At 32.1% G+C, this 20,338-nt stretch overlaps 2 protein-coding genes across 2 annotated transcripts; both read right to left on the bottom strand.

The window, feature by feature from the left end:
• Nucleotides 1-518: 518 nt before the first annotated feature.
• On the bottom strand, nucleotides 519-7,621 carry LOC137929424 (seminal metalloprotease 1-like). Its single transcript, XM_068772367.1, has 6 exons — nucleotides 7,485-7,621; nucleotides 5,262-5,477; nucleotides 3,764-3,873; nucleotides 2,271-2,481; nucleotides 1,450-1,586; nucleotides 519-653 (listed from the first exon to the last, which is right to left on the bottom strand). Exons 1-6 carry the CDS (start codon nucleotides 7,600-7,602, stop codon nucleotides 558-560), a joined length of 888 nt encoding a protein of 295 aa, XP_068628468.1. The 5' UTR covers nucleotides 7,603-7,621; the 3' UTR covers nucleotides 519-557.
• A 1,786-nt stretch (nucleotides 7,622-9,407) lies between these two features.
• Nucleotides 9,408-14,844, bottom strand: LOC137929423 (zinc metalloproteinase nas-4-like). Its single transcript, XM_068772366.1, has 6 exons — nucleotides 14,706-14,844; nucleotides 14,167-14,379; nucleotides 13,538-13,647; nucleotides 12,828-13,038; nucleotides 11,029-11,165; nucleotides 9,408-9,639 (listed from the first exon to the last, which is right to left on the bottom strand). The coding sequence occupies exons 1-6, from the start codon at nucleotides 14,821-14,823 to the stop codon at nucleotides 9,460-9,462; spliced, it is 969 nt and encodes a 322-aa protein (XP_068628467.1). The 5' UTR covers nucleotides 14,824-14,844; the 3' UTR covers nucleotides 9,408-9,459.
• Between the last annotated feature and the right edge of the window lie 5,494 nt (nucleotides 14,845-20,338).

Below are 20,338 nucleotides of genomic sequence, written 5' to 3' on the forward strand. Positions count from 1 at the left end.
AGTCATCTACAATCGGTCTTTTCATAAATTTATGAAAGAGTTCTAAGCCCAGTTTTGGATTTCCTGTAGCTAATATGATCATGATGATATTAACGAAAAATATTTTTTAAATAAAATAAAAATATTTTTTACATAAAAATATTTTTTTAAATATTTTTTGATGAGCAGAGCATCGAGGCAGTCTTGCGTAAAATTGCAGTCATTCGTGTTTGCTTAAGTCAAATGATCCTACGTCCTATGTAGTGGCAGACCCATCAATGGCAATCCAAAAATTATTAATATAGAGGATGCGCAGAACAATAATAACCAGCTGGGTTTAATTGAATCTCAGACTACTCGTGTAATAGACTAGACAAAAGACTTTGAACAGCGTCATATTAACGGGCTCACTACATAGCCAAAACTTACAATAGATCATGTTACATCGAACTGCCAACGCACTGCGCTCTATCACAATATCTACTTGGTCTCTAAGATCATCTTAAGAACAAATTGATATAATGAAATAAAAAACGAAATATAAATATATGCTTTATTGTTAAAGAGAATCGATACATTTAATCCCAAGCGCCCTCGCACTGGTAATGTCTGTTAATACGCAGCCAGTCTTTATCGGTGATGAACACCCGTTGTCCCATTACACCTTCATGTTCCTGAAAGATTTTAAAGTTAAATATAGAACTCAAAATTACTGCATTATTTTTTCAAATCACCATTTGCCTTGAAATGTATGACAAAAAATGTATATGGCGTATATAACTTTTTGTAGAACTTATCTTAAAAGTTTTAGATTGACAGGTAACTTGTAAGTATAACCATCGGAAGAAGCCTACTTGTTAAAAAACAACGACATTAAATTATTTTAATAAATTTTAAATCTCGGAATCCAATTAACTATATAATAATTTCAGGAAACGGAAAGTAAACAAGATTATTCCAGTACCAAAAATTAGTTCTGTACAATCTACCAAATTCAACTTTAGCCGTCATTGTAGATATAGGCCTGTACTCTCTTTCAGAAAAAAACTTGTGTTCCAGCAGTGAAAGTATTACCAAGCTTGTATGTAATAATGACTATTTGAAAATAATGTTCAAATAAGAACAAAAAATATTTATGAATTAACCCTTAATAGCCTAGAGTTTCAATTTTGATACCAATCTTTTAAACCGAATGTTCACATTACTATTAGTTTTTTATAGGTTGGCTGTACGAATTTTACTGTTGTATAATATTCTTTCCAACGAAATAAAAAAAAAAAATCTATTTTTCCCTTCATCTAGACCCTCTAGCAAACACAGTAATATTAAAAAAAATCACTTTCGTAAATCAGGCTATTAAGGGTTAAATCAAGGATAAATTTAATTTGTACTTATTTTATAAGATCAAAGACAGGGTTCTCTTACATTTCGTTTGTTATTAATTGTAATAAGTAACTTTTTTCTAAATACCTTAAGTGCTACAATTGTGTCCTCTCCGTTGACACTGAAAGCCTTAGAGCTGTAATGCAGACAGCTCACATAGTCGTATTCGATCTCAAGGTTGTCAACCAAGTCTGATGAGTAGATGAAGAAGTTGTGCTCCATGCCTGTTCATACAGAAGGTAATCTTGATAATAACTGACAAAAGTATAAGGTTCTTGTATTTGAACTGTACGTGAATCAAAATTAAAAAAAAAAACATCAGCATTTTAACCATAAGACATCCAATGCTGGATATGTCTCTTCTATAGATTTCCTATGTTTTTCTGGCGACTTTAATAAAGCCATGTATCAATCTAGAGGTCGTCCAGGATGGATAGCAGCGTCCTGTGCATACCATAATACCACACTGTGATCGCTAATCCATCTACCACGTGTGGCGATTATGGTACATCCCCTATAGACATTTTTAGTGGACGTCTATGACTTACAGTGAGCATAAGTATGCTGTCCAAGTCAAAGTGTAAAGTAAGTCCAAGTGGACTGAACGACGACGACGATGACAATAATAGTCCGAACTAAATGATCCAAATGTGTGGAATGTCGTTTAGAAGGCTTGATATTATAACGTATAACGCAAATTCGACGTCATATGTAAAGTACGAAATATTATATGTTTTCTAATTATCTATTTTTTGCGTAATACATGCTGTAGTTTTGTTGATTTGAATAACAAATTGTAATTTTTCTTGTGAAATTTTTTATGGAGAACTTAAAACAAAATAATGAAAAATAAATGCTTTAAATTAATGTATCGCAAAATATATTAGTAAGGTCAAGAAATAACAGACCTGGTATAATATTCTCTTCTACGATACGGACGTAGTCATCCCTGTCGTGGGTGGATTGCATGTGGAAAAAGCCAATTATGTGCATGAACTCGTGAACGATAGTGCCGTGTCGGAAGCAACCCACTCCAGGCGTGTTCAGGGCAAGGTTCATGGTGTGTCGTCCACGTTCCTCTGAGTACCCGACATGAGCGTAGCAACCATTGGGTAATCCCTGCAAACATATTTATTCACAGAATCGTTGAGTGGTTTTTACAGCCTTAAAATTCATCGCTTTTAAAAATTAAATGCAGAATTTCGAATATTTATATTTATGTTCTTGCTCGCACTACGTCATTATAGTTTATTTATTTAATTTAACGATATAGGTATTTAAAACTGAGTACACACACACACAGATAAAAATCGATAAAAATAATGCGACAGTGATTATACAAAAGAAACAGACTGGTGACAAAGGAATGTGTTTTATGATCGCAGGCTGGTTCGACTCTAGGCAACACCTACAAACGGTGTATTTTAGAACCTAAAATAAATTCCATATTTGATATTTACCTATTCACAGTGGACCCGAATGGTCAATAACTACACTTTACGATATTGTTCATATTCCAGCGAAGATAACATGGTCTAATTTATTAATAATATTTTAATACTATATGGAACAAAGCACTTTTTCTTTTAATAAATACTATAAAATAATATCATGATCATAATTTTAGCTGCAGGGCGTTAACTGTATATCATAGAACCCCCCATAGATATACAATAGGGCTGGTTGGAAGCAACCTACATACAGTGTCTTCTGGCGATCTAAAGATAGAGATCCAGTGGACTTCTGTCTGCGATCTTCACTCCAAAATTATTAAGTCCTAGGATCTATCAGTTCTGCGCGCTATGTGATCTTGTTTTTTTGGGAGGGCGTCTATATTTTTGTATATATAAATAACAGTTGATTGGAAATAGAGAATCTTTAATTGCAATTTGCAATGAAGAAGTAAAAGATGTAAAATAACTAAGAAATATTCTAGACCCTAAAGAAAATTTTTGAAAAGAGAACATACAACGAATATTAAAAAAGCTGTTATAGATAATTATCGGCTAATTTAATTATTTTATAGATCACAAACCTGGACTTACACACATAAGGTGATAACAAAATGAAAAAACAGAGATTTATGGAGAGAAGTGCACTAAAATTTTAAAAACACATGAACTAAGCTAAGTAATAAGAGGTGGCCTACTTAGAAAAAATAGGAAGCCTTCGCCCAAATGGGATGGGAAAATAACTTATCATACTAAAATTAGATTTATAAGCAAATTTTACTAATACATCTATATAATAGACATTAAAGATGTAAAATATATGTTGGAAATCGTAAAAATTCGTTCTTAGCTTACCTTTATTTGAAACGAATATTCATACCAAATTTTATGTCAGTACTTATGTGTAAAACACTTTTATTATTTTTATTATATAATGAGGTACAACTTACAGTCAGAGATACATAAGCCTTATCTTCGGGTTCGCGGTAACGGAACCTTACGCAAGTGCTATTCTCTATATGTCTAATGCCCTCCATGATTGCTTCCTTGTGTATATCATCTGAAAACATGTTCAAAAGTCACTTCAAGTAATATTTATATTCTATCAGTAAACATACATTAATTCTAATATGGAAGACCACATGTTAATAGAACTGCAGTGGTGAAGAATAATCTAGTTAAGCTACTGAACATTTTATTAAAAATAAATTTTGTGTACTAAAGAGACGAATAGAATTTCCTCTTGTTGGTATGTATGTTACTGCAACAATATGACAGAGTACAGGGTTATTGATGAGATTAAAGTACCTAAAAAGAAACGTATTTGAACCTTGAGACATATTAAATTTCAAAACGAATTCAATAATACTCGCCATCCCCAATAGGGGTTGGCAAGTATTATTATATGGACGGAATACCGTCCATTCGACAAAAAAAAAATGTCACATATTAGTGATATAGACAGTTCAACTGATATTGGTATGCATCGTGCATTATGTGCGTGACTGAAGGTACAGTCAGGATTTTTTTTAATATAAAATTAGGAATTAACTTCAATTTTTAAAACACGTACTATAACAGTGCCTCGAACAGTAAAGTGAATACGTGTTTGTTTAATCTATACCAGCATTGAAATAATTATATTAATAAACCAACATTTAAAATGTTTTAACACGCGTTCCAGTAGTAACTTTGAATACTGACTGTACTGAAACAACAAAGAAAAAAGATCTAATGTCGCACGAACGACCACAGCCACTCAATGCAAAGTTGTATGTATGTAACGTAACATACGTGCACATGTAAACCCCGCGCTACGTTGAATGAGGCATTTATAACGTAAAAGTATTTTTACCTTACTAAGTATACTTCTTACATCGTTAATGTTTTTTATAACACAAAGAAAGATTCATAATTTCAATTATATTTTCAATATTGATAATACAAATTTATATATATTTATGTAGGTATATAAAATTAAATATTATCTATATTATTACCTATTATCAACAATTTAAATATTTTTTATCTTTTATTCAGATATGAAACCAACTAAAACGAAATTATTTGAAACCTCTTATCGATAATTGATGAATTAATTATCTGTGATTTTCTATGATTTATTACTTTATCTTTGTTGGAATTCTTGATAAAATGCGATTGTTTTTTTCTAACTTATAATCTCTTTTTAAGGTAAAAAATAATACTATTTAAAAAGGAGCTTCCGTTTTACAACAAAAACTCGTTTAATACTATCACTTTCCACAAGGTAAGCATCATCAAAAATAAGAATATGATTCAATGTATAAGTTAACCCCAGTGAAACTGTTAATGCATTTTAAATTCAAAAAGACACCTTTAAAACATTTCCCCTAAGATGTGACCTATGTTCCCACATTACAACACCTATAGCTAATAATACAATATTTATAAGATGTTATTTTTTACCGAATTCGTCGTCACTTGCGTATTCCCAAATGACAGTTGCTTCTGGCCACTTGGTGCCTGGATAAGTATACGCGTTCCTTCCCATAGCGTATTCTCTAATCATGTCTTCAATGGTTTCATCGTCCAGGACAATGTCACCCTGGTATTTACCACTGATCTCTTCGGCGTTTGCGGTTGGTGTATTCAAGGACCTTAATATAAATTGACTCCCATCATCTAAAAATATTAAAGAAATGAATTAATTTTTTTTTTTAAATATAAAAATAATTTTGTCGATATGCAAATATTTATTAGAACTATTGTTGGACACAAAGAAGGACGCATTGATATACAGAGATTTGTCGCTTAAATTGCCAAAATGTTTGAATCATTCAAGATATTAGGCTGTTGGTGGAATTTAAGATATTTATAGGAAACTATGACTGTTGTTATCACTAAAATTATTTTAGTATTGTAGCCAAAGCTTACTTCACTATTTAAAATAATACTACAGAGGTTTTACCTCCTCATATATTTGTGTTCAAAGTTAAGTAGAGATGGTCAAATTCAAAATCGTATATTCTGCGATTAGTACTTTCATGTAAACCATTGGTTCCTGGCGGGCTGTCACGTCTAACACTGCACGTTAGACCTTTCAGGGGACAGGTTCCGAGCGAAATGGGAGGCGTTAAGAACTTATTATATTTTAATGAAAAAACATTTTATGGGTCCGTTTCAATTGATTGAGTTATTATTATTATTTATGTAATTCGGTGTAAGATTAGCGGTAACAAGACTGTGTAGATCGACCTATATGGGACATTAATGTTATTTCTAGTTGAATATATATACATTTATCCTTAAGTAGTGAAAATATAGGTATGAATATTTTTGATGTTCCACTACTAGGGGGGTGAAAGGGCGTTCGTTAAATTCCCGAAATGAACTGCGGGCAGCTAGTAGTATCTTATAAATGACATGTTGTGTAACTAGTAAAGTGATATTATACGGAATACTGTGCAACATTATATTTGTGCTGGTCACCTTTTTTAGATAATTTTTATCTAAAACAATTAATTACCTACCAGTAATCGAAAAAGATTTATTAAGCATACTTATTTATAATTATGCCTAGACCTAATAAAAATCTTATTTCCCCACACTCATGTAACATTTAGATAGATTAAAATAGACTAATGATATTTAAAATTATTTTAAATTTCTTTTAGTAAACAAATTATTTCAACATTATAAAATCAAATAAAAAAAATTTTTAAACGTGCTATAACATATAGCATTACATAACATTGAAGTAAAGTTTGTTTAAAATTAACTTCAAAACAAAAACAGTACTATCTCAGTAATCTGCTAAAAGCCCTTCAAAATTTCATTTGAACAACATTTAACAATAGCATTCGAAAGATAGCGCCATCGCAAAAGTGAAGTAAGATCCTTGGAATTGCATAGCAACTAGAAAAAAAAAAGAATTGCTATGTACATTTTAAATTATTTCGGTACTAAAAACTATTGTCCGTAAAGATAAAATTTTTTTTATATATATTTCACTGCATAGATAGGAGTACAGAATATTATTTATATTTATGTAAGTTCAATTACTCATGAACTTTTCCGTCATCTTTTTCTTTTCAGCCGATAGACACCCACTGTAAGGTATGGTATATATATATATATATATATATATATATATATATATATATATATAAATATATATATATTAATACTAGCTGATCCCGCAAACGTTGTTTTGCAAAAAAAAATATTTTTAATTTTCAATTTAAAAATAAGGGTTGATCGTAGAGGGGTGAAAATTAAGGGTTGTATGTATTTTTGTATGTTGTATCATAAAAAAATAAAAACCAAAAATTTCGTCAAAAAAATAAAAAAAAAATTTTAAGGGTGAACAACCCTTATCACTTAGGGGTATGAAAAATAGATAGTAGCCGATTCTCAGACCTACTAAATACGCTAATAATATAAAATTTGGTAAAAATCGGTCAAGCCGTTTCAGAGGAGCTCAAGTTCGAACACCGTGACACGAGAATTTTATATATTAGATATATATATATATATATATATATATACATATATATAGTTATCCAGCGACTTCGACTATGTCGTCGGTACACATAGTGGGAGACCTACTCACGTTGCAGCATCATTATCTAGAATCGACAATTTTACTTATAAATAAAAACTAGTATACATGATGCAATGGTAACTAACTTGTTTTAGTGCTTTCCAAGAAGCTCCTGAAAGCCTGAATCTCCTCCTTGGTCCTCTTCACAACAGGAGTTGCGATCACCGCTCCCACAAAGCACAAAGCGATCAGGCCCCTGAACATTTTGACTATTTGCGTCTTAATTAAAAACAACCACATATATACAATTGTCGGCCGCTTTATCTATATCGATAAGAGATTAAGATGTTTTAATTACGCTCGTGTCACGCTGATGTTTAGATTATAATGCTTTGTTCAAGATTTTATCTTTATTTATTTGTAAATTTACGTCACCGATGGACGATACTTCATATTTAATTATATCATCATCATGGTGTCATTTCTAAGACGTCCACCACTGGACACAGGCCTCTCCCCTTAGATTTTTAATTGGACAAGTTGAAAGAATGCATCCAGCAGTCATCTGTCTACTGTATAGACATCATACGCTGAAATTGCCGGCCTGTGGTCTTGATTTACACGCTTAATATCCCAGCAACCAAATATTTTAACTTGCCATTTGGTCAATGTTCATTGCTTACGTTCATTTTCAGAATCCCTTATTTCTGATTTGATATCGTAAAGATATTTCGACTATATCCATCTTTTCTCCTTGAAGACGGTGGGCTTGACAATGAGGCATTTAGTAAGATACTACAAATCACTGCCGTAATTCACTCAAGTCATCAAATTTAATACTTTGCATGCTTTTACAGAATACAGTATTAAAAAAGAATTCGTAATCTATTTGTAATAAAGTATGGCAATGTGCTTTTCGATTGCCTGTTGTTTTAAATTGAATTTAAATTTGGTGTGAAAATATCCTTAAATAAATAAAGATAAATAGCCCAGTATTGCCGAGTGCGAAATTAGAAGACGTCTTGACCAAAGTTAGTCTCTTTCGTGTTTTTCTTAAAGCACGAGGTGGGTTTTTATGGATAAATAGTAGAAAAATTTCGATTAATAGGAACATGAACACATATCTTTTTCTATACGTTTAATTCATCTATTGCACTGTGATGAACCAAATACCCGACATTACGAAATTTGTTTAAGCAATGCAAATGCATCAACTTGTACCAACAATCGTATCTAATGCAATTGAGAGTAAAATCGTATGTAATTTTTACGTAATATATGTATTATCTTTTACCTTAGACTTAGATATCTATTAAATTTATTTTTAATTTATGAAACATTTTTAAAAACAAATTGGCCTAAGACAAAGTTGCAAATATATTTTAGTGTAAGCATTTAAAAAAATAAAATTTTAAAAATAATTATATGAATAAAAATAAAAATAAAATTTTTTTGTATCGCTTAATTCAGACTTCTCTGTCCTTTTGAGGAATAGATAAAGTATTTATCATTTATAAGTACTCACAGATTTAATATACTGGTGTCAAAACATACCAGTGTATCCATGCAAAATGTTATTATTTTCATACAAATCTTATTTTGTATTGCTTATTACATACTTAAAGTACATGCGGCATTTGTACTAATGAAACGTAATATTAAAATAAACATACGGTTGCAAAAATAGGCCAGACTTCACAGATAAACAGCTATATTATAGATTCCATTGAAAATATATTCGCGTAGAAAGTTCTCGATTTAATTCCATTTATTTACAATCTTCAGAATCAATGACACTTGACGAGAAAGCATTCGTTATGTGTGTTATATCTCCGGCATTTGAACAATTTCAATTTATTCTTTATACTGCAAACAAAGACTGCGATCAAAATGCCAAACAAGTTTTTTTATAATAGGTTAGGGACTTATATGCTATTTTATTTTTATTATTATATATTAAGTGTGATATTCAAGTAGTCTAAAATAATATAAAAAACACATGCTTTAGTCCAGAGGTATCAAAAAATTCTAGAACATTTTAAAGATATGAATAAATAAATATATACAGCCAGATTTCATTCAATTTTAATTAATTCATAGATTTACTGTTCTAATATGATCTTAGACAAATTTATAAGGTTGTTCAGCATTCTCCACAACTATAACTTTTTCATTTTCAGATTCAGATTCAATTACGATGGAGTCCTTCGACCAACCTCCTGGGCAGTTGTAGTGTCTTCTTAACCTGAGCCAGTCGTAATCGGTAACGCGTTCCTGTTGACCCATTTCACCTTCGAAGCTCTGAAAATACAACAATAATTAAAACAGCCTATTACATATATAAGAGTAAATATGACATACATTATATTCATCATTTCAGACGTAAGATATCCAGCTTGGCATAGGCTTCGTCATATATTTCCAATAAGACCGGTTGAAAGCGACTTGCTACCAAGGTCTTCCGAGGATAAGATCATCTGTCTACATAGTGAGCGAACACCATACATTTCGCTTGTCGGTCTGGGGTCATCCAGAACTTTAAAGCCTCCTGTGTCAATCTGTTAAGCGCGTCACGTGAATTCACCGCACTTTTTTACATATACAAGGTTAACAGATCTCTTTATTCCTGATTCGTAGAAAAATCAAGAACTTAACTTTCTCCATGATTCGCGATATGAAGAAGGCTATGGACTTAATCATTAATATAAGTTATGAAACCAGTTTTGATTGTTTTTGAAGCTTATATCGTATTGTGATATCATTACAAATTATCTTATCATATAAAAACCAGTTTCACGTTATTATGAGATATAATACATTATCATATCCAGCAGTGGACAACTTACAGCTGAAATGGTTATGATGATAACACATGAATGAAAAAAACCGCTCCTGTTCGGATACAACATGAATGAATTGAATATGAATTCTAATTGAATCAGTTGTAGAGACTTTATAATCACAAAATATGATACGGATTCTTGCTGTTTAAAAATATAACGCACTGCATGCCACACTGATCTTCAAAAGTTTTTTTTAATTACAAATTGTGGGTGATGTTAAAACTAAAAGACTAGAAATTGAAGCATGTTAGGAAAACTATTTAAAAACCTTTTGTTCCAATAATACAAGCATACAGAAAAGGATATATACAATCACGTGTTTATATTTATATGTGTTTGTGTCATTTTCTCAAGGCTAATACAATAGACTACATAGTCAGTGGTTTTATAAAACGATCAAAAAGCAAATACGGATAGGGCATCAAGCCTGATGTAAGGTTTTTCCTTATGACGCAAATATTATTTAGTGTATAACTTGACTTATGTCTCAGCGAGCATTGTAGAGGTAATGCTCAGAGTTTCGCTGCGAGATCGAATTAGAAATGAGATCCGCAAGAAAACTAAAATCACCGACGTAACGTAAAAAATTGGTGATCTGAAGTAGCAGTGGATGAGGTACATCGCTCGCGTAACGGATAGCCGTTGAGATCGAAAGGTTATCAAGTGGCGACCAAGGGCCGGTAGACGCGGGTATGTCCCCACAAGGTGGACCAACGACATAGGGTTACAGCAAGTAGCTGGATGCAGCGCAAGTATCGTCACTGTGACAAAGGCCTTGCAGTGAGCGTCTATCGGCTTAAAAAATAAGAAGAATTTGAGTTTGATTACTTTATATAATGGTACTCACGCGAAGTGCAACGATAGTGGGGCGTCCGTTCATGCTAAACGCGTACGGGCCATAATGCATGATGCTGGTGTATTCGTAAGGTAATCCCATATTGTCAGTGATATGTGGGCCATAGCTATCGAAGTTGTGTTCCACACCTGCAAGGTAAATTGTCTTTTGTTATATACAAATCATGTCCTCATTATATGTACTACTATTTATAAAAGCATCGTAATCAACCAGGATGTAAAGTTCCTCTCAGAGAACGCTACGATCAGGTCAGCCCGTCTTTCTGATTTTCTTCCCTATCCATTTTTCGTTAAATTCCACAAAAAACGGTACGGATCGATCTGTAGGATGTTCACTGCGGACCAACAAGTTTGCCTCTCCAAATTTACCGTATTTTATCATCTATCAGTTTCAAGGTTGAGCACCTTAATTCTTTTAAATATATAAGTTCGCCTCGGGTGTTTGTTTTGAATATTGTATAGTATCAAAATTTCTGAACGTGTCATACAAAAACGATCACAAAGGGTTAGTTGACCACACTGTAATCTTTTATTCTGTAGAAAAATGCCTTATTTAGGCTGGAATTGAGATTCCAGACAAAGCCATAAATGATTTAGGACAGTGCCCGCTGGAGTCTTGCTACACAATGTATTTACTATTATTTATAAAATTTATAATAATATTGGTTATGTCTCTCCGTAACTTGTATCGGGAAAAACATTGTACGCCATTTTACACGTACATATGTGAGATTCCTGAGCATATATATTTTCTGCTACACACATTTGTAAGCTAAAAGATAATGCTCGTGGATATTTCGTACCATGCGCACATTTATTTCTTTGATCATCTATGGAGTTCTATCCTAGGATTTTCCTCTTAAGGTCTTCTAAGATTTATTGCTAAATCATTTACTCGTAGCGGTACGCTATAAGATCTTCTTTTAGCTTTTTCATAATTTTAATCTATTTTCCTCCTCTCTAAAATATTCACATAATTATAAAATACTGGTTGGTTAGCACAGTGTCATAAGTCATTTTTGATGTGCCAAAATTTATTTTCTCATCATTACACAAAAGTTGATTATTAAAAAATCAGTTTAAAAAGTTTAGGCCTGTTTTTAAATTTCGAATTAAATAAAAGTCAGTGTCGTAAGAACTTACACTTGACTAGATAGATACGCAAACTAAAGTAACTTTTATTTTTAGCAACTTATTCCTATTACTTGAAAAGAATTACTAATTTTAAATACCAAAGTATTTAAATGTTAATTGATTATATGTAGTAAGTACCGTATGATCTTATTATTATCAAAGTTGATAAATTAATCCAAACGACCTAAGAAATGTATTCGTCATGTTGATACTAAATAATTAGTAATATTGCTAAAAGATAATACCAGAATTGTAATTAACTAAAACATACGATTTTCAACAGTATTTGTACATTTTTGTGAGTGACAAAAAGCCGATCTGACTTTGTTGTAAGCTCTTCTCGGAAATGATTTTTTATGATCTTCACAGTCTTCTAAGTTGAAGTTGAGGTTGTGTAGTGTCTGGTATGAATTTGTTACTTAGCAATGAACCTTAGGGGATAATAAGAATAAAGCGCTAATAACATTTAAACGTTAAATAAATAATGTAAATACATAAAATAAAATTTTCATATTATAGAGATTTTATTTTGAATCTAATTTCTTGGTTACTAAGCTTTAGTTTTGACGATTTACAAACGGAAAGTTAAATAAATTAATGGATTTTGTAATATTAATTGAAGTTAAATATTTAAAATAAATAATTTAAAATCTTTACCAAACCACATGTTATCCCATTCGATGCGCACGTAGTCGTCGCGGTTGTGAGTTGAATGCATATGGAAGAATCCGATAACGTGAAGGATCTCGTGGACGATGGTGCCGTGGACAAAGCATCCAACACCAGGAGAGTTGCGGCCCAAGTTTAATGTGTGCGGGCCGCGGTCGAACCAGTAACCCACGCTTGCGTAACACCCGTTTGTAGTACCCTGAAATAACAATTAACTCTTTTATATAGGTTACTTATGAATAATTTTAAATTTAAACAAAAATAATTATCCTATGTATTTTTCGCAGACAACGTTTACATCAGAAAACCGGAAAAAATCTCTTGAATCTTATAGTGTTTTTATACACCATGTATATAATAACATGAAACCTGATAAATATGATACATTGATGGCATTAGCTTATCTTAAAAAGTGTTTTTTTTAACTATTTTCGTAATCGCAGAAGCGTTAGTGACCACCCGAATTATATAAGACAAACACGAGATATTTAAGACCAGTTAAATCTCTGGATAACTATGTTAGAAAGTATTTTAAATAATGTTATGGGTCAAAGTGTTACATTGTAATAACTCCCCAGATACCTCAAAATGCAAGAACCCGTGCTAACGCTTCCGCGTACATTATAATAAATTATTATTAATATTTAGATCACAATTAATCTAATAAATTAAATGTAAAAATCTAAATATAAGCTTACCGTAAGTCGGACATAGTTGAATTCTCCGGGAAGTCTCTCCCTGAATTTAACGCACGAATTGGCTTCGATGTCACGAATCCCGTTCATGATAGCTTCTCTTTGGGCGGCATCTGAAAATTTTTATGGTGTCAGTTAAAAAGATGTGTTAGAGCAATAATTTTTTTTCCAGTTATGTTATATTTTTATTCTAGTTTTATAATGGATAAAAATGTTTTTTCATAATTAAATTTAATAGAAAATTGAATGAATAAACATTAGTTGCAATTTTGTAAATAAAATTAATATATAATAAAAAAAAAATTACAGTTTGGTATATTTAGAATCCTTTCTTAGTGTCGCCGTAACACGCCTTAAAGAAGTTTGAAGACACCACGAAAGATCACAATTTAATAGGTTAAGTTTCACCAAGCTTATTCAATACTTTCACTGTCCAAATTGTACCTAAACTCTTTTTGTTACGTGTGGTTTCAACTTTATGAAAGGTGAATTTAATATTTTGTACAACTTTGGAGACTACATAATTAAAATACCCATAAAGATACAATCGATCGACGGTCACAGAAATTTAGATAGGTGATTTCTTTAATAATTAGACGAAAACTGATTTAATGAAAAAAAAAATAACATACCGAATTCGCCTTCTACGAACTCATATACAATAGTGTCTTCAGGCCATTTGGTGTTAGGCCAGATGTACGCGTTCCTGCCGGCGGCGAAGTTCTGGATCATTGCTTCTACTTGCCAGTCATCTAGCACGATGTCACCTTCGAACTTGCCGCTGTTCTCCCAAGCGCTGGCCTTAGAGCTCGCAAGCAGCTGTTTCGGAAGGCGGACGCCATTTTCTAGAAACATTACGATAAGTTTCTTGTTAATGCATTGTTCTGGATTTTTATTTAAGACTTACATTTTCTCCTTCTTTTTTCTCTTCAAGCTCTTATTGAACTATTATCATCATATCAACCGATTGACGCTCACTACAGGGCATAATTTTTTTCACAAATTGCCACTATAGTAGTTTTTGTGCTGCCCGCATACAATGACCTTAAATATGTTGCCAGTCCACCTAGTTTAAAGACTACTCACACTACGTTTACATGGCCGCCACTTAAAAAGAGAAGTACAAGAGACTAAAAGACAAATACTACTATTAAAAATAACTTATTATTACCTGTACGAGTTCGCTCCAAGAAATTTCTAAAGGACTCGATCTCTTTCCTTGTCCTTACAACAGGGGGACTGCAGAGAGCGAGCCCTATTAAAGCGAGGACAACGCCGACCTTGAACATTGTGTGCGTTTTAAGTCTACTGCTTCCTGCTTCGATGCATTATATATGAATCTCGATAAAGATTTTAGATCGATTTCACGATTAAAGATACCTGAATTGATAAATATAATTAATTATACAACATAAATGAGGCTGATGTTATTATTTTTGAGGTCATATAATAAATAATAATCATCATATGTTTGCACACAGAGCTGGTTACCGTGCACTTCATATAAGGACACGAAGAAGTCACAAAAGCAATTTATAAATTTTAAAGATTTATCATAAGCGAAAAATTTTAGCAATACTTTTGACACGCTATTGAAAAGTTTTTTTTAAGAATCATAATCATTATTTTTGCAGTAAGTCGTCCACAGATGGACATAAATCTGCTCATACATTTTCTAATTACTTTCGGCGAAATTACTGTCGTAATATTTTTTTTTGTATTTTAGGATTTTTATTTTTAATAATTCTTTAATGAAATTGATGGGTGTTAATGTTGAGATAATATAAGATTTAGGAGTGAAAAGTATCTAATCTAATCCTAACTAAAATGAAACAGTACGATATTTAGACCTGCCATATGCAAAAGACATCAGGAATTCCTGACATTTTCATAGTTTCGTATCTTTTATACAAAAAATAGCTTTATGATAATTATTGTTATTGTATTTTATTAATGTTACTGTACTGTATCGAATGAGACGATCCGCGGAAGAACCAAGATCACTGACGTAACTCGTTGAAATACTAGTCTTAAGTGACAGTGGGCTAAGCCGTTCATTAGGTGGATCAACGATGTACTTAGACTGGTCATCGTGGTGTCTTACAGTTGGCGTCCATCAGCTGAAAAGAAGAAGAAAGAGAAGAACCAACAATTAATTAATTATATATCTTTTTTCTCATGGCTATAACTACAAAAGCCTTAATCGAGTATTTAATAAGTAAGCTAATGTTTGCCAGTTTTTTTTCGACTCAAGTCAAATTAACAGACGACATGCAAATAAATTTTTGGTATTGTGGTCAATCGTAGAATAGATAAGCTTCGGTTTTTCCGTAACCTGCCGCGGGAATTTCCAACAATGTACATTTTTAATTATCAATAATCAACTTTTACTTCCGACTACGCTCACTTTAAATTTAATATTTATTTTCCGTTCCACATTTGTTTATAAAATTTTCCTGTATATTTTTCAGAAATTATAAAGTTATAAATTTATCTTTTTAAATTAATATTTGTTTTTGTATATACTAAGTCTGGCCATAAATACAGTTATAATGATAATTAAACAAAATATAACTTTTGAATTTGGAATCTGTCAATTTTATATAATTGTTCGCTGTGTTTTTCTATTTTCGCGCCATTATATTGTAAAATATTTTGTGAAGGTGACAAAGAAAACTGAATAACTGTGAATGCATTAAATAAAGTAGGTACAGTGCCCAATAGTATTTCCCACAGTTAACAAATACTTTTATTTACAATTATTTATTAATAGAGTACAGAGTGGCAGAGTACGTGAGCATTATCCGACTTTGGTGATGGTTTTGGTAGGGTATTAAGTAAGAAGGAGCGACTGAGCCATATTTTAGTGAAAAACGTATTAAAACTTACCATTCTTGAGAAAATAGTTAAACCTCTTAACAACACTATGTTCAATAACAAAAAATAGTCCTTTCAGCTCTGTCAATCTAGTCCTGATCTTTCTCCACTGGATTATCACTAATTGCCAGTTATAGAGAGTAAGGCTTGCTCTAAACGCATGGTAATTTGGAATCCTCAAAATAATTCAGTGAAGAATTTTCCTAAAGAGTGCGTGCTGCTATTGATAGCTAGCCTCAAAATTTAAAAGACTGTATTCCAGCCATAGGAGATAACTTCGAATAGGCTATATGTATTTGTAATGTTTTTTTTTATATTAATGTATTAAACTAAGACACTGTAATTTTAATAAATGTTACGTACAGTAAAAAAAATACCAACGAGTAATAACGAGTAAGTAACGAGTTCTTTAATAGAATTATAAGGTAAATAGGGAAGTAAATTCAATTTTTAAACACTCTTTCCACTTGATTTGAGTCGTACATTTGCATTAATAGGTACAAAGAACTGTTATGTGTTTGTAACAAAAAAGTTCTGTCCTGCAAGTATGAATTCATACGAGACCGGCGATCAAAGCAATAAAATGGAAGAAATCATGTTTGAAAGAAAATTTTATGTACATATATATTTACATTTATTACATATATACTCAGGAAAATGAATACACTATGAAAAACAATACCGGGTATTTCTAAAGAACACCGCACTCTAAAACCTTAAGGTTCCAGTAGCTATGTATTCTTCGTACTATGTGGCCTGTCTACTGCCATTTCAATTAGCCAATCCGCTAGGCTATGTCCGTTACATTCGTTCTTTTATGAATCTCCTCACTGCTGGTTCTTTATTTTGGTTTCATAGAATCATGAAATCTATTAAAGTAATTGTTAATTAATTGATTGAACTCTTTATATATTAAAAAAATAGTAATAATAGGTACTCTAAGGTAACATACAAATAGTATAAAAGTATAAAACAACATACAAATAGTTTAATTATAATATGTAAGTTTACAAAAGTATTATTGATAGACGCAAGTTGAATGGTGTGTATCTTTGATCGTCCAGATTAAATCACATTTTAATCACAAACTGATATAACGATTATTTTCATTTATAAGACCTGTTAACAAATGAATAATTACATAACGTGTTGAAATTGTTGAAAGTAACAATGATTTTGTCTAAATCAGTGAGTCACGTAAGAAAAGAGATTTAGCTTTCTTTTCTTCCGTGACTCACATAATAAGTTTCGTAGATCATCGGAGAACTTGAAATTAATTAGGTCTTTTCATTTTACTATATTCATGGCGAAACCTTTGGTTTTGTCGCAGTCAGGTTATGGAATGAACAACCAGATGTAATTAGATGCGCTAAATCGCTGTCAGCATTTAAAAAGATGGTAAAGGAGCACTTTCTTGGCCTCTAAAATAGAATATTTTATAGCATTTCTTATTTATTGGTTTTCATGTAATACCTTTTTCCACGTAAATATATATAGGCGTATATGTGTAAATATATATTAATTTATTTTTGTATATATTTATGCGTGTGTAGTTATGTATATACTAATATTAATGTACACCCTAAACTGCCCCTTCCTTCAGGTCTCTCATCTCCATCTAAATGTTGTTTGGTAGAGATCGCTTCGAGCGATAAGACCGCCTCTGTATATAAATTTTCTTTTTTAGTTACTGTCTTTGGTTTACAATAAAGTGTCAACAAATAAATAAATGGTTTTGTGTTCAACTTATTTTTTATATTTTCCTTCTTTATTACTTAACCCTTTTCTTGATAATGTATCTGTAGAGATACATCAGAATTAAAAAAAAATTGTGGCATCAATTTTGAACGCAAAGAGATCATTTGTATGTGAATGTTTAGGTAATTTCTTAATTTTCGAATGGTTGTTCAGTTTTTTCTGTTGGCATCCTTGGGTCTAAAAATTCAAGTGGTATAAATATTAATGTAATATTTTTTTAAAAAATCTGCCAAGTTAAGGGTTAAGCAGAAAGCATGTTTGAGCCTGGAAAACATATACGCACTAATTGCATAGAAATAAACACATCTTGTTGTATTTTGTTTCTGAAAGGCGATATTTCTTAACAATGAGAACATTTGGCAAACCTCATCACCATTTTAGCCGAAGTAAGTTCACAGCTGAATAGATTTCTAAAAAGCGACCTGAAGTTACCGGTCTGTGGTCTTCACTCCAAACCCTTGGGTCCTTACCGGTCGTTTGTTCTGCGAGCTCTTTAGTCTGCCCACTACCGCTTACCACCACGCTTACCACTACCACTAGCCAATCCTCTGGGTAATAGCGGTTACTTTTGTTAATTTACTGATCACCTCGTTCCTGATTCGATCCTCTCAAGAAATCCCGAGCATAGCCAGATGGCTATGGAGAACCATAGCTCCTTGAATGACTGTGAGCTTGTTAATGAGAACCAGAGTGAGAGACTCCCTAATTAATCGCTGGTATCACGCATTAGTCGTACACTGTCATCTTACACACTCAGAGATATTGGACGAGAAAATGTTTCGTATTTTACACGCTGTCTAATCTAGTTGAATTTGGTGATTGACCTCTTTCTCCAAGTTGCTCTTACTAAGTTCGACTGTTTGCATAAGGTACATGTATGAGTTAATAACTCCATGAATCGAGCCTGCGAACTTTATTGATACGATATAGCATTTCACATAATTTTCTTACCATCCATATACAATTTTCGGCCCATCCGTTGCGAAACTATATAGTGGTCTTCGAGCATGTTGAGTTCCTTCATCGAGTTGGCCTACGACGTGACGGGAGATGCTGCCGCCTTTCGTCCGTAGATATTTTTTCCTTGATGAGCTCTTATTGCAACCACTGAGGTTTAAGAAGTGGCTATTTTGTGTGCCGAATGACGTGCGCGGTAAACATGTGGTAGACAACAAATAAATTAGGTACCGCTAGAAAAAATGTAACAAATAATATATATGTTGGCTGTATATATATAAATAAAAACATTATTATATATTGAAAGCTTTACGGAATAGAATATCATTATAATATTGAATTATAAAAAATTTACATACAAGGTTATAGACGTTTCACTATTCTCCCGCTTCTTGTAATTAAATATATTCGGTAGTTCACAAACATTTCCACGAGCCAGTAGCGACAATCACAAAGTGTACGATCTCTAACAACTAGACACAAAAACGATATCATTCCTTATTATAACGAAGACCAAGTCTTACGAAGGCATCCGAAGGGCTACGAATAATAAAATTGCTAGCGAGCAAAAATATCACTAAGCATACCTTACGATATCATTTTATTAATTTTGTAATATATAAAGTCCACTTATTATCATATAGTTTGAATATGCTAAATAATTAACTAAAGATTCATTTCGTAATCAAAAATACCAGCGACATTTTTTGTAAAAATGTTTTGATATTTTATTTGTTTATTTATATGAAAAACTAACAGATGTAGGTGACACAGAGCTGTAGTGTAAACTAGAAGCTAATTATTAATCTTCACTCCTAATATAGTTCTTCTTTTCAGCCGATAGAAACCTACAAAGAGCATTGGCTTCTCCCAATAATCCAAGCACTTCCCGCGGTCTTAACTATATTGTTGGTCTACCTAGTGTTGTCCTGTCCACGCCGCGTCCACCGGCTCATGGTCACAGCTCGAGGACCTTTCGGCCCTAACAGCAATCTGTTGCATGAGCGATAATATACACAAATATTCCTATTGTCGATTTATAAAGGTTTCTTAAATAAAATAAGGGTATAGAAGACTCCTTACCAAATAAACAGTTATCGAAAAAGGATCAATATCATGATTTTAATACAAGGTAATGGGTTGAAGTTAACATGGTTACACATCCATAGGGTGTACCGAATACTTTCAAATGACGCATTTTGAGGTAGGCCT

Source organism: Battus philenor, unplaced genomic scaffold, assembly GCF_028537555.1.
Source record: "Battus philenor isolate CCGP_79_NKW_IND1 unplaced genomic scaffold, ilBatPhil1.0.hap1 SCAF_5, whole genome shotgun sequence".
Lineage (NCBI taxonomy): Eukaryota > Metazoa > Arthropoda > Insecta > Lepidoptera > Papilionidae > Battus > Battus philenor.

Bases quoted from the DNA above. Each gene is read 5' to 3' on its own strand.
- LOC137929424 (XM_068772367.1), bottom strand. From the start codon at position 7,602: ATGTTCAGGGGCCTGATCGCTTTGTGCTTTGTGGGAGCGGTGATCGCA. The intron at 3,874-5,261 runs GTAAAAAATAAC...ACATGTTTTCAG, and splicing joins CGCAAGTGACGACGAATTCG to ATGATATACACAAGGAAGCA. The intron at 1,587-2,270 runs GTCTGTTATTTC...CTGTATGAACAG, and splicing joins AGAAGAGAATATTATACCAG to GCATGGAGCACAACTTCTTC.
- LOC137929423 (XM_068772366.1), bottom strand. From the start codon at position 14,823: ATGTTCAAGGTCGGCGTTGTCCTCGCTTTAATAGGGCTCGCTCTCTGC. The intron at 14,380-14,705 runs GTAATAATAAGT...TAATGTTTCTAG, and splicing joins CTTGGAGCGAACTCGTACAG to AAAATGGCGTCCGCCTTCCG. The intron at 13,039-13,537 runs GTAAGCTTATAT...TTGTTATTTCAG, and splicing joins TCAACTATGTCCGACTTACG to GGTACTACAAACGGGTGTTA.